A 14066-nucleotide genomic window follows, 5' to 3' on the forward strand; every position below is an offset into this window, starting at 1 on the left:
TTGTGAGGACAAGACTGGATGAAAAGTACATGCTAATTACAGCCTCGTCGACATTGCACTGTCAAATAGTGAATTATCATATCCTTCACAAACTGCATTTGTACAGTAGCACTGACTCCTATAATTCACAGATTCGGTCACAATGTACTGATTGAGTCATTGTGACTCTGTGCAGTCACTGAGTACAGCAAGTAGGTCTTTCAGGATTCACAAATATACAAAAGAAAAATCTGAACGTAAAAATAAAAGATCCCAGAAATGTTCCATATGCACACGTTTGTTTACATCCCTGTTAGACAGCATTTCTCCTTAGCCAAAATAACCCCTCCACCTGACAGGTGTGGCATATCAAGAAGCTGATTAAACAGCATGATCATTACACAGGTGCACTTTGTGCAGGGGATATTAAAAGGCCACTCTAAAATGTGCGGTTTTGTCACACAATACAATGCCACTGATTTCTCAAGTTTTAGGGGGGAGTGCAATTGGCATGCTAACTGCATGAATGTCCATCAGAGCTGTTGCCAGAGAATTTTATGTTCATTTCTCTACCACCAGCCGCCGGCAAAACGTTGTTTTAGAGAATTTAGCAGTACATCCAACCGGCCTCACAACCAAAGACCACGTGTAACCACACTAGCCCAGGACCTTCACATCCGGCTTCTTCACTTGCGGGACCGTCTGAGACAAGCCACATGGACAGCTGATGAAATTGAGGAGTATTTCTGTCTGTAATAAAGTGATTTTGTGGGGAAAAACTCATTCTGATTGGCTGGGCCTGGCTCTCCAGTGGACGAACCTGGCTCCCATGTCGGTGGACCTATGCCCTCCCAGGCCCACCCATGCCTGCACCCCTGCCCAGGGCCTAAATAAATGTATTTCAGTTGACTAATATGTTGACATGCTGTGTTCAAATTTTTGTTCAGTATAGACATTATCGGACATTAAAAACATCTAGGCCAATACACATTTTAAGGGGTAAACACCAAATCTAGCCTTCTCCTATCAAGAGACCTCTCCAGTCACTGCACATTGTTCTGATACTATATAAGCCACAGGTAAGTGTCTGGAACACACACACTGGAACACATATACACACACACTGGAACACACACACACACAAACATGAGGGTCTGGAACATTCAATGGCATATCAGTGTTCTGTCAGAGCGGAGTAGCAGGCAGAATGATATCATAATGACTCATATTGTGATGCCACACACACACACACACACACACACACACACACACACACACACACACACACACACACACACGACCCTCCCGGCCAATTGCATCACAGATGGTTTGCCAATGCTTCTCAAGCCTGCCTGACTTCTAATTTAAAACATCATTAACTTATTTCTGTACACCACCCTCCTAATCTGCCATTTAGAAGACACTTTTATGCAAAATGACCTACAGTAGTGACAGCATATATTTGGTCTTATATCTTATTTGATAAGATTGTGATGGCGAAAGTGAAAGTGTTGAAGTATTGTTTTACTCAAATGCTGCTTTTTGTAATGTGTTATAAAACGGTTGTTTGGATCCTGGATGCTGATTGGTTGATATGCGGTAGTTGTGGAACAACAACTCCCGCAAAATCAACCTGGACTCAGGCGTAGACGTAACATAGTAAAAGTAAATGTCTCTCTCTACCCATAATCCAGAAGACAGAGGTCAGGGAACCAAGGGTGAAATACACAGGTTACACATGTATCGAACATGAGGTCCGCATGCCCGCTACTGTACAGGCAAAGATAGGCTACTGTAAATGCATGTACCCTGTGGCTTAGCCTACTGAATGCAAATAATTCACGCAAACACTGTGTTGTGAAGGATGCATGTGTAGGCTGTGTACTGTGTCCTTGCTGCAGAGTGCTAATTGTGTGTGTGCCTGCCATGGCCAGAAGGCCCTTCACATATTCAGAGGGAAGTAAGAGGTAGATGCGCATGTTAGCCGTTCATGTAGACTTCCAGTCATTGCACTAACGCTAGTTAGAAACTTCCTTAAAACAGCATGCATAGACATACAACTGGTCTCCATGAGTTCATCTGAATTTGGGTAGGTAGAAAATGGTTTGCCAAAATCCCCGCACTATCCCTTTAAGGGTTTCAATAGCTACATTACTATTATGTCAGTACATCAGTGCAGCCGGATCATGCAATCATGTTGTGCTTTAAACTCAAGAGAGCCCTCATCCCCTCTGGCCTGAGCAGAGCTGCATGGCCTCATAAGCTACTGAACACTGGCTGCACTGATGTGGAAGGCATTTATTTGGACCAAAATAACTTTCAACAGAATGTTGCCCCCAGGAGCAAGGGGCACACACACACACACACACACACACACACACACACACGCCGCGCACACACACACGTAGTATGCGCACAGAGTACACACACACAAATTCACACAAACTGTACAAAACTACTGTACATGCACAAAAGCAAAGGAAGAAAGCAGTCTACCAGCCAACATCTCAGACATTTTACATCTTCACTACAGTACTACAGCTGCATTGTAGTCTAGTCTCAGGTTTCTGTGTGGCTCTCTCTACCCATAATCCAGAATGACATACTAGGAGAGGTCAGGGAACCAAGCATGAAATACACAGGTTACGCATGTATCGAACATGAGGTCCGCATGCCCGCTACTGTACAGGCAAAGATAGGCTACTGTAAATGCATGTACCCTGTGGCTTAGCCTACTGAATGCAAATAATTCACGCAAACACCGTGTTGTGAAGAACGCATGTGTAGGCTGTGTACTGTGTCCTTGCTGCTGAGTGCTAATTGCATTACCAGCCTGCCATGGCCAGAAGGCCCTTCACATATTCAGAGGGTTATCGAAGCATAAGAGAGCTAAAGCTGAGACCGAGCACAGGAAAAAAAATCTCTCACAAGAATCTGATTGCTTTTTTCTTTGAAGAAACGGTGTGTGTGTGTTTGAATAAAACGATAGGTCACGAAATAACTCTTGTTATAAAGGTCAATTTCCTTCCTTTATTCCTATAATGGAGCCCTATTGAGTTGTAAAGGAGGAGAGGGATGGGCTGCGTGAGGCGAAAAATGAGGCCGTTTGGCATCAGACTTTACACTAACAACTGTTCTACCAATCAATAAAACATCCATCCTCGTAGCGCTGCGAGCGGAGATTTAGAAGTGATTTAGAACAGCATGGTGATCTGTCTTGAGAGGAGGTTTCTCCTAGTGGGCCTGGCTAGGGATCACACACACACACACACACACACACACACACACCAAGGACTTACATGGTTTCTCCTCCTGGACTTGGTTAGGGATATTCTCCTCCACACACTCTGCTGGGAACCACCCCAAGTTACCACGGGCACTGCCCTCCCAGAAACCACTTTCCCCTATGGAGAGCACTGGGAGGGGGGAGAGTGAGGAGGGGGGTGAAAAGAGAGAAAGAGAGAGGGTGGGGAAGGGGGAGTGAGATAGGGGGGGAAAGAGTGTGTAAGAAAAATGTAAATAGTAGTATGTAAAAGAAGAATTGACTGCATTAGTCATTATTAATCTAAAAAGACCCTAGCTCCACTCCACCAATGGGCATGTGGTCTCTTCAATGCCACTCCAGCTTACCCAACATGACAGCTGACAGGTAAATATTATGTAACCTTTGAAAAGGCACAATTGAATTTTAAAACTCAAAGTACTGAGGAAAAACACATCAGTAAACGAAATAGTCCTTTTTCCTAAGAGATAAAGCTACTACTGATGTTAGAAATAGCTAGAGTAGGAGTGAGAGTAAATAACTATAGTAAATAAAATGCACTGCAGTCTTTTGCATAAATATCTTGCTTTTAACTGTTTACTTAGTTGGGAAAAATAATTTTGCTAAATCTAAGCAGATTACTGATTGACTTCTTAATGACATCCTTCTGAGTGGTTGCCTTTAATTCCCCCCCCCATTAGACTATAAGAACACCCAGTACTCAAGCAGTAGAAAATGTGTCCCAATTTAAACACTACTTCGCTTTGGGATACAGCATAGAAAGACCAGGATGTTTACCTTTGACCTTGTCGTTCTTATACAGGGGGATCTCCCCTTCGGCCTGTGGTTGGTAGGACTGGGTCACCACATAGTGCTTCCCTGGCACAGCACTGTACAGCTTACGCTTGGGCCCCTGGCTGTCTATGCCATCAGAGAAAGCTTCCCGACCCCTGTGTGGGCTGGAGAGGGAGAGGGAAAAAGATTGAGGTTAAATAAAGTGATTTTCTTAAATGGAGCACAGTCTTTTGGTATAAAGCACTGTGTGGGGATATTCGGGGAACAGGATAGGGAAGAGAAAAAAGTGCAAGGTACATATTTTCACATAACAGTGAAATGATATGGGTATGTATTTAGTAGGGCTCTATAACCATGTAACTGCCGATTATGCATGAAGACCGTCATGAAAATAAAATAACTGTCATGAGCGTTTTAATAATATTACTATAAAAAAAAATGTATCATCGACTTCAATTTAAAGTTGAAAAACTTTACCCGAAAGCAGCAAAGTAAAAGTAAGCTTGGTTTACATATAACAGCCGATATAAAGAGAGACAAGAGGTGGAAAAAATATCATTTGTGTGTGGAAAGAACAGCTGACTGAAGACGGGACGCCCGGGCATTCAAAAAGATATCATGTGTGGTTGAGTCCAGCCAGGAAGGGGAGGAGAGGATAATTATTTTGAATGTATTTATTTTGTATATTTTATAACGGTGACCAATAATTGTCAACAAAATTCCATTGATCGTCACATCCCTAGTATTTAGTGAACTCTACTCAGTGAGCAGCACATCATAGTAGCTGAGGAAATTCACTGACAGGAATGAAAGGTTGTACAATGGCCCCCTCTGTCGGGCTGCTGTAAAACTGGCGGCCTACAATGTGAGATCATAGCTGGAACGGGCTCATTATCCACACTAATGAAAGGAATATCATCAAATCTGTGTTGATCATCAATTTGCTGTTGATATATTCCATTCCCCACTCAAAAGTCTGACATTCGATAGCATGGAGAAGAGAAATATGTAGCAATTGAGAGACGTTACTATTTTTTACCAATACTGTCTAAATCTTTTCAAATCTCAGAACACCAGTACAATTTATCAAATGATTGGATAGTGCTTGGACAGTATAATTACTATGATGGTCCACTCGTATATGTTTACAATCCCTTGGACATTGTTTTATAGTGAAGCCTGAGGCAGTAACGAGGCTCTCCTCTGTTGAATACGAATGCTCCTTCTAGCTAATTAAAGCAGCGAACGCTCGCTGTCCATTCGGTTGTTTGGAGTTGCTGTACAGTGTCTGGGTCCCTCCACAGGGGCCCTATTACCACTCCTATCCCAGCCTGTGGTCCAGACCTACTCTCTACACACATCTATTCTACAACACAATGAGGAGAACAGGGAAACCAATCAGAACTATTATCCACAGAGCTCTTGGCCTTCCCCTGCTTTGTAGAGAGAAATGACACAGGGGAAGAGGACGTAGATGGAAACATTACAATGTCTTCTGCAATACAGTATGAAGTTAAGGGCCCCAAATTGAGATTCTCTTGTGCATTTAGCACAAGGGCCTTGTACAGCAAAGCTAATTTGCATAGAACATACTTTGTGGACTTTGTTTAGACTTAAAACGGGTAAACATTTTTCATCCGTCAATGTCACTGATACGAACACAGTGTAATTCAACAAGATCTACACCGAAAATGACAACACATTTTGAAGCGCCACAGAAGACATGCTGTACTCATGGAGATGATGTACTATAAACGCCTGACAACCAAGGCAGCAGCAGAGCAGTGATATGTGATGTCCTGGTATGTTCACTTCCTGTGCTCGGCCTGGGGGACGAGAGCCTACCCACCTCGCTGCTCCACCTGCTAGCCCAGGTACACAGCATGACACACACACACACACACACACACACACACACACACACACACACACACACACACACACACACACACACACACACACACAAAGGCGATAGAGGCCAGCAGAGCGGCAGAGCGAGAGAGAAAGTGGGCCAGAGGAGAATTCCAGCTGTACATGCCCTCAGTGGCTGGTGCTTCATTAAGACTCTATAGAGACTCTGTCAAAGTCACAACCAAAGGCATCCCTCATGCTAACTACCTAGTTTAGCATCACTGTAGGTACCGAGTTTAGCATAGCCTCCTCCGCTTAACTGTAGATAGGGACTATACCTTGTAATATCTAATGTACCTACTGCGTGAACGTAAATGGTTTAATCAAGCATCCGGCCAAATTCCGCAGACCAAATTAACCGAGATTAGATAGCATACCACGTGAATCACTATTTCTGTCTAAGTCACAGCCAAAGGCATCCCTCATGCCAACTGGATAGGATAGCATAGCATAGCCTCCTATCCTTCACACTCTAAGAAAAAAGGGTTCCAAAAGGGTTTTTTAGCTGTCCCCATAGGAACAGCCTTTTTGGTTCCAGGTAGAACCCTCTTGGGTTCCATGTAGAAACCTCTGTGGAAAGGGTTCTACATGGAACCCCAAAAGGTTTTACCTGGAGCTAAAAAGAGTCAAAGGGTTCTCCTATGGGGACAGCCGAAGAGCCCTTTCAGGTTCTAGATTTTGAGAGTGTGAATCAGTATAAGGGAAAACATGACATACACATCCATTGTGTCAGAGCAGGTGCTGACTATAACAAATGATCAATACAAGTTGGAAAGAGACTCTGCAGAGTCCACACACTGAATACCATGCTCCCAGGGATCGTATACAGCGCAGTGTGTACATTTTACCTTTATTCAACTAAGCAAGTCAGTTAAGACCAAATTCTTATTTACAATGATGGCCTACCGGGGGAACAGTGGATTAACTGCCTTGCTCAGTGGCAAAAGGACAGATTTTTACCTTATCAGCTCGGGGATTCGATCCAGCAACCTTCCAGTTACTAGCCCAACGCTCTAACTACTAGGCTACCTGCTACCCCATAAAGCATGATAGGGTCTCACCAACAATACCAACATTCACGTTACATAACACTTTTGGTGTAACTACAGCAACACAATTTGAGATTTTATTTGACTTAGCACAGATGCTACACACTTTATAGCCTATAAATGCATAGGCCTAATGTCACTGCCATTCATTCACTGGTAGGTCGAAATCATAGAAACGTGACCTTTGTAAATGGCAACAGTCAAACCAATGTTGACCTTTTAGTCATGACTTTACGCTTAGTAGCCATGGTAGTGTGTGTGTGTGTGTGTGTGTGTGTGTGTGTGTGTGTGTGTGTGTGTGTGTGTGTGTGTGTGTGTGTGTGTGTGTGTGTGTAGATGGCAGACCACAGTGACTGACAGCAGCTCACTGCCTGTTACACAGTCAAGCTGTCACATCAGATCCTCCAGATGCTATCGTGGCCCTACACACACTACTGTGTCGAGCCAAGCCAAGCTGTCTTGAGCTGGCTTGGTTACACATCCACCATAGTTGCTGTAAATGTGCTGGAGCCAGCACAGTTTGGTTGGGGTCGACACAATAGTGTGAAACATTTTAATAGTGGGAAAAAGAGAGTCTGGGGGATCTGCTAGAATACTGGGCATCAAATTTAGCAGTGTGATGCAACCAATATGTGAAAACGGCACCGGATTGCTGCATGATGGAAAGACTATGGAGATAAGGTTAGGCTAACAGACAGGTCTAGGTACTTTAGTGTCTACATAGCTATAGTGTCGTGTAGGGTTGTGACGGTCATTAAATAGCAACGGGACACTCTTGTGTTGCCATATACCAAATTGGAAGAACACAAGGGTATTGTACTGTGCACGTGTGCTATGGACGGTACGAGACGTAAGAGAAACTTATGAGCGGGATGAATAATAGATCATAAAAAAACTGCCGACGGTGTAAATAACCCAGTGAGAGGTTTATAGGGCACAAGCTACCAACTACCAGCTAGATAACCACCCGTACAAACTATAAAAAGGCACGTCCTTGTTTACCACCAACCAACCATGGTTGATGACCTGTGTCTCAAATGGCACCATATTCCAATCCCTATATAGTCCACCACTTTTAACCACAGCCCATAGACCTCTGGTCAAAGTAGTGCACTATGTAGGGAATAGGGTGCTATTTGGGGCACAGTCCTGGCTACCAGCTACCCGCCTCTACAAACTACAAAGAGCAAGTCCTTGTTTACCAGCAACCAACCCTGGTCGGCGACATGCTCAAACCCACCCGCCTGTGTTCCAAATGGCATCCTATTCTATATATAGTGCACTACTTTTGACCAGGGCCCATAGGGCTCTGGTCAAAAGTAGTGCACTATATAGGGAATAGGGTGCCATTTGGGATGAAGTCATGCACAAACCCTTCCCCTCATACCCTGAACCAAAGACAGTGATTACATAAGGATGTTAAATTTGGAAGAGGCAGTCGTGGGTAGAGGTATTTATGCAAAACAAGAACAGGAAGAAAATAGGTCCTCCAACAGCAGCATCAGCCAATGGTTGTGTCTGAATATTGTCACAATGTGTCTATTTTTGATCTACTGCTATGCTGAGGCAAAAACAGATGAGTGTTCATGTAACACTCACTGTCATGGTAAATAATTGCTTCTTTTAAGGTATCATGTCAGGATATATCAGCTTTTCAAGGAAACCGAGTGGCTCAGTTAGTAGAGCATGGCACTTGCAAAGCCAGGGTTGTGGGTTCAATTTCCACGGGGACCAGTATGAAAAATGTATGCACTCACTACTATAAATTGCTCTGGATAAGATTGTTGGCTAAAATGAGGAAATCAGAAGGAATGGGCAATACGTGTGAGCTGTTTGTCATTGCTCTTTCTAGGTACAGTACGTAAACCAAGATAGAGCATCTACTACAGTACCAAGTACATCAAAAGCAATAATGTAGGTGTATTACCTAATACAGTTAAAATAGCAGACTTTAACCCTGCACAGTTATTTAGCACAAGTACTGTCTACGCCTTAGAACTAAATACAGAAAATAATGTATTTTCTATTGACCTCTGAATCATCTTTGTCCACACGGACAACAGTAATGTAATAGCAAACAGCAATTATCCGATCACATCCGAAATACACTACAGCTGTTAGCGCTTTGCTTTGGTCCGCAGTTGGAGGATATTATCTAACACACCGTGGAGTAAGCTAGTTAGCTGCTAAAACACATATGCACCATATGGCAGTAATGGCCATAGCAACCACTCCAGTAACTAGGGAGGAACTAACGGCGTCCCATTTTAACTGCTCTATTCCAGTAACGGTGCCAGTAATAATGTATTCATACACCAGTAAGCCTGCTGACCTGGCTGAGAGGAGGCCGAGTGAAGGCAATCACAATAACTCATTATGCGTCCTGAACATGGGCTGAACACGGGTAAGCGAAGGGGAGAAAAAAAGGTCAAATTTCCATAGGATCATTTATTATGTGACATCTGTCATTTTTAGATTCAATTTAGATGAATTTCCGTTTTCCTTTTATGTGAGCAGTGAGTAATTGGCATGGCCCACTTACTGAGCCTGCTCTGCTCTCCACAGACCCCCTGCTAGGTGAAGAGATTCACACATTCACACGCAAACACACATCGTCATTAACATGGACCAAAAATGGTCTCAACTCAAATCTGGTGGTACATCACGGTGACAATGACAGATGTGAAGTAGGAGGGTGGGGGTATATGTGATAAGACCGTGATCCAGGGTATATCTGGGGTAGGGGGTTGGAGTATAAAATTAAGTAAACCAACAGAAAGCAGTTTGCGGAAGTAGGACTGGGGTATTGTTCATGAAGAGTAACAGTTATCACGATTGGCATTGGGAATCCATACACATAAACCAAGTCGCAGTGGGACAGCTGTACTGCCAAGCTTCTCCTCTGTCTGCCTGTAATTCCTCTCACCCTATTCCCTGTATAGTGTACTACTTTTGACCAGGGCCTCACTCATCCCAACGGAACAAACCCTTCCCTCCCCTGTCTGCAACAGAAACCCCCACTCCAACATCCCTACTTTCATAAGAGTGACTGATTAGACCGATGGTGGAGCACATCTAGAATCTCTACTCCCCCAAGATACAGTGAACACCAGGGACTGTTTTTGGGCCAACATCCACACACATCCATGAACAAACATCCACACTCTCATGAGAGAGACTGATCCGACCTACAGTGAGTGCCACACATCTACCATCTCTATTCCCCAAGCTGCCATGTGCACCAGGGACTCATTTGGGCCAGATTTTCTGGGCCAAAATCCTTCTTTGTAACTGCACTTTGTTTGTAGAGGTTCTGTAAACTACCAAGGGCACTAATTGGAAAGTCACACCCTATAGCAGTCGCACCCTAAAGTTGGTGACATGGTTTAACTAAAAGGAGGGCTAGTAAGCCTGGGCAGCCCCATAACAAATCAGGGCCCACCCATAAGTATTGAGTTATCAATATGGGCTGGGCCCCCCCCCCTAAAAAAAATCCACGATTTAACTTTGGGCACCAGCAAAAGAAGTTGGGAGCCCTCAAGAGTCAATGTATAACTCAAACCCTGGTTGGTGACTGACCTGGGCTGTCGCTGAGGGGTCTGTCTCCGTGCTTCCTCCCCCAGGCGCCCCAGGGAAGGTGAGCGGGGAGGGCGGGGAGCCCCCTTCCCCATGGTCCTGACTGTTCCATTGGGGCTGGGCATCTGTTGCTGCTGGGGCCGACGGGGGGAGAGGCTACGCAGGGGAGAGTGGCTTGGGGACGGCAGGGGTGACCGGTTGTTCACGTTCAGGTTGTTGTCGCTGTTGGAGCGCAAGAGCGTCGGCCGTGGTGCAGCGAGGGTGCTCCGTGGGGCTTGCTTGCGCCGGGCAGGTTGGGCCGGCGCCTCTCGGAAAGGCACTGGAGGGAGGGAGGGATTAGACCAAGTTTCATTATGGTAGAGTATTACGTCAGATTCTTCATTGTTCCTCTGAAACTCAAATAGAAGCAGGTCAGTAAGCAGATTACTCTACACACACACACACACACACACACACACACACACACACACACACACACACACACACACACACACACACACACACACACACACACACACACACACACACACACACACACACACACACACACACACACACACACACACACACACAAACTTCAATTAACAACCTTGAGGCATTAAACATCTTGACCCTCAGTGAAGATGCAAGGAGAGCTCCAAACGCGCTGGGCTCACAGCCTCAGAACAGGCTGCCTGGCTGGCTGTGGAGAGGACTCTATTCCACTCCAGCTATAATAGGAGCCTTGGTGGAATTCCCCTGTGTTTGAAGCAGCGCACAGTGCACACAGCTGAAGCATGATTAATGATGATGTTTATTTCTCCGCTGCCTTCTAAACACCAAGGAGGAAGAGGAGGCTTATATACAGCATCCACATGATTTAACCCTGCAAAGACAGGCCACTTAGTGAGAGAGAAGACACTGCTTTGTAAAACAACCAAAATCACAGTACACTGTCCAAGGAAAAGGGTCATCTATTTAAAACATCTCCAAAAGACGTCGTACAAAAACAAGTCTATGCATTCCCCCTGAGGAAGATTCAAATCCTGATTGCACAATGTAAAGCAGTGCCAGTGAACCTCCAAAACTCTGTGAAAATATCCACAATAAAGTGTACGCACGTGAGGTATAAAGAGAGGAAAGGTAAGGGAAAGGTAAAATGCCCAACCCACCACTACCTGAACAAGACAGATCCTACACCCTCTTCACCTCTCTCCCAATAATGGTGATATCTGAACGGACTATCATCAACGGAAGAGGCAAAGCGAATACAGTTATGGTGATATGCTTGGATCTGCTTAATAAAGTGACATATCCTAACAAATGTGTTCTCTGTGTGTCTGTATGACAGTTCAATATAACTCCATCTCTTCTGCAAAAACTCTCAGATTCAATTTACAATTCACCTGTCGCAAAAAGTCAGTTCACTCTGTAGAGTCATGTATTGTGAGTTGTTGACATTGATCATTATTCGTCGAATCAAGCTACAGTACCAACAACCTAGGATGCGCTCTACAGTATATCCTGTAAACAGACATTACTTTCCCAGGCTGTGTTCTTTGAAAACCGTGGACCAAAATAGTTAACATCCTCTTGAGACTTTTTGAAGCAGTTATGAAAGCAGCCATCAATATTTAGATTAGCAAAACAAGTTACACAACGGTAACTATTAGTGATTCAACAATTGCCTTAGTTAATGAACAGTTGCTACTAAAATTACATGCTGATTTTTGTTAAGCTAGAACTACCATATCAATTAAAAGGCATGCCACAATGTACAGTATAGAACTCATTCTCTCAGCTTCTGTACGCCACACAAACTTTCAGTCACCACTCAAAACATTGAAAGCCATCAAATTCCTCCAAATCAACTACAACAGCTTACCTTCTTTCTTCAAGGCATTCAGAAAAGACTTCATTTTCCCTCTTTTCCTTATTGCTTAATTATTAATGGAAATGTGGAGAAAGAGTGAATATGAAATGTATCCGAGTTTTGTAGCGTGAAAAAGCAGCAGCGAATAGTTCCAGTGGTATAGAGAGTCACAATGGGAGGGAGAGAGATTGACTGGGCAGGGAGGTAGGCAGGGACGGAGCCAGGCAGTCAGGCACACTGGTGACAGAGAGAGCCCACCCCACATGATTCCGCTTGTCACTGACTATGAGGATGGGTGCACAATGCACCAGCTCCACACATATCCCTTTCCCCCTCTCTCTCACACACAGACACTCTCTCTTGCTCGCTCTCTCTCACAGACACTCTCTCTCTCTCTCTCTCTCTCTCTCTCTCTCTCTCTCTACACACACACTCTCTCTCTCACACACACACACACACAGACACAATCTCGTTCTCTCTCACACACAATCTCGCTGTCTCTCACAGACACACACTCTCTCTCTCTCGGACACACACTCACTCTCTCACAGACACACACAATCACTCTCTCTCATAGACACACACTCGCTCTCTCTCACAGACACACACTCGCTCTCTCTCACAGACACACTCTCGCTCTCTCTCACATACACACTCTCGCTCTCTCTCACATACACACTCTCGCTCTCTCTCACAGACACACTCTCGCTCTCTCACAGACACACTCTCGCTCTCTCTCACAGACACACACTTCTCTCTCACAGACACACACTTCTCTCTCACAGACACACTCTCGCTCTCTCTCACAGCTTCACCCAGGTTCACAGCTCATAGACAAGCAGCACAGGATATCAGGCTTGACTTGAAGCAGCAAGAGTATGTCCATTATTATAATCATCACAGATTGGGAGAATTCAACTAAACCACATCAACTATGATTATTATCATTAGCACTGCCAGCTGTATCAACTAGAGTACGTGCGGCATTAATTAAAACTACTTCAATAACAAGTTAATGATATTGCCATAGATGACAGGACAGGCACATTTTCAATATGTGACTGTCAAACATGGTGAAGAGATGCGTCGCTTGCAATCCCATAGCACCCAAATGAGACATGCAATGTTCAGTGGGAGATGGGATTTTAACCCTTGCTTTCGCGGGAACAGCTGTATCGGAAACAAACCCTTTGTGTTGCTAGGCAACCTTAGCGAGGATGTCTAAATTTGTCACTTGCAAGTTGCTTGTTGGTTGTGAAATGATCTGACTCCTTACGTATATTATGGTGTGTTTCCACTGCCCTTGCAACCAATCATTGACAGTACAAGACACATTCCAAATCCAATGGGAATGTGATAGAAATTAAGAAATGTTCTGATATTATAAAATGTTATAATGTCAGACTCAGCACCTCTTCAGAATACCTTTGGGACTTTCATTGGGGAAACAACATAATGAATTCAGAGACTGGCATTTGGAAATACCCCTACCATCAACATTGCTCAAAATCTATCTCAAACCATTGGTGTGGTCATTGGTTGCCTAGCTAAATAAATATATAGGAATCAGTCCGTTTAATGCAACATTTTCACTTACTCTGATGGTTTAGGAAATGATAATGATGGCTCTATACTAGATCCC

The 14066-nt window shown here is 44.2% G+C and overlaps 1 protein-coding gene across 2 annotated transcripts in view; it reads right to left on the reverse strand.

Moving 5' to 3' along the window:
• Positions 1–14066, reverse strand: part of shank2b (SH3 and multiple ankyrin repeat domains 2b) — a 163486-nt gene that overhangs the window by 76394 nt on the left and 73026 nt on the right. For both annotated transcript variants that reach the window (XM_014147798.2, XM_045696893.1), the window contains 3 exons: positions 10576–10891; positions 4040–4200; positions 3279–3395 (listed from right to left, as the gene is read on the reverse strand). In XM_014147798.2, coding sequence (XP_014003273.2) covers positions 3279–3395; positions 4040–4200; positions 10576–10891 — 594 coding nt within the window. The remainder of the gene's footprint in view (positions 1–3278; positions 3396–4039; positions 4201–10575; positions 10892–14066) is intronic.

Source organism: Salmo salar, chromosome ssa16, assembly GCF_905237065.1.
Source record: "Salmo salar chromosome ssa16, Ssal_v3.1, whole genome shotgun sequence".
NCBI classification, from domain to species: Eukaryota; Metazoa; Chordata; class Actinopteri; order Salmoniformes; family Salmonidae; genus Salmo; species Salmo salar.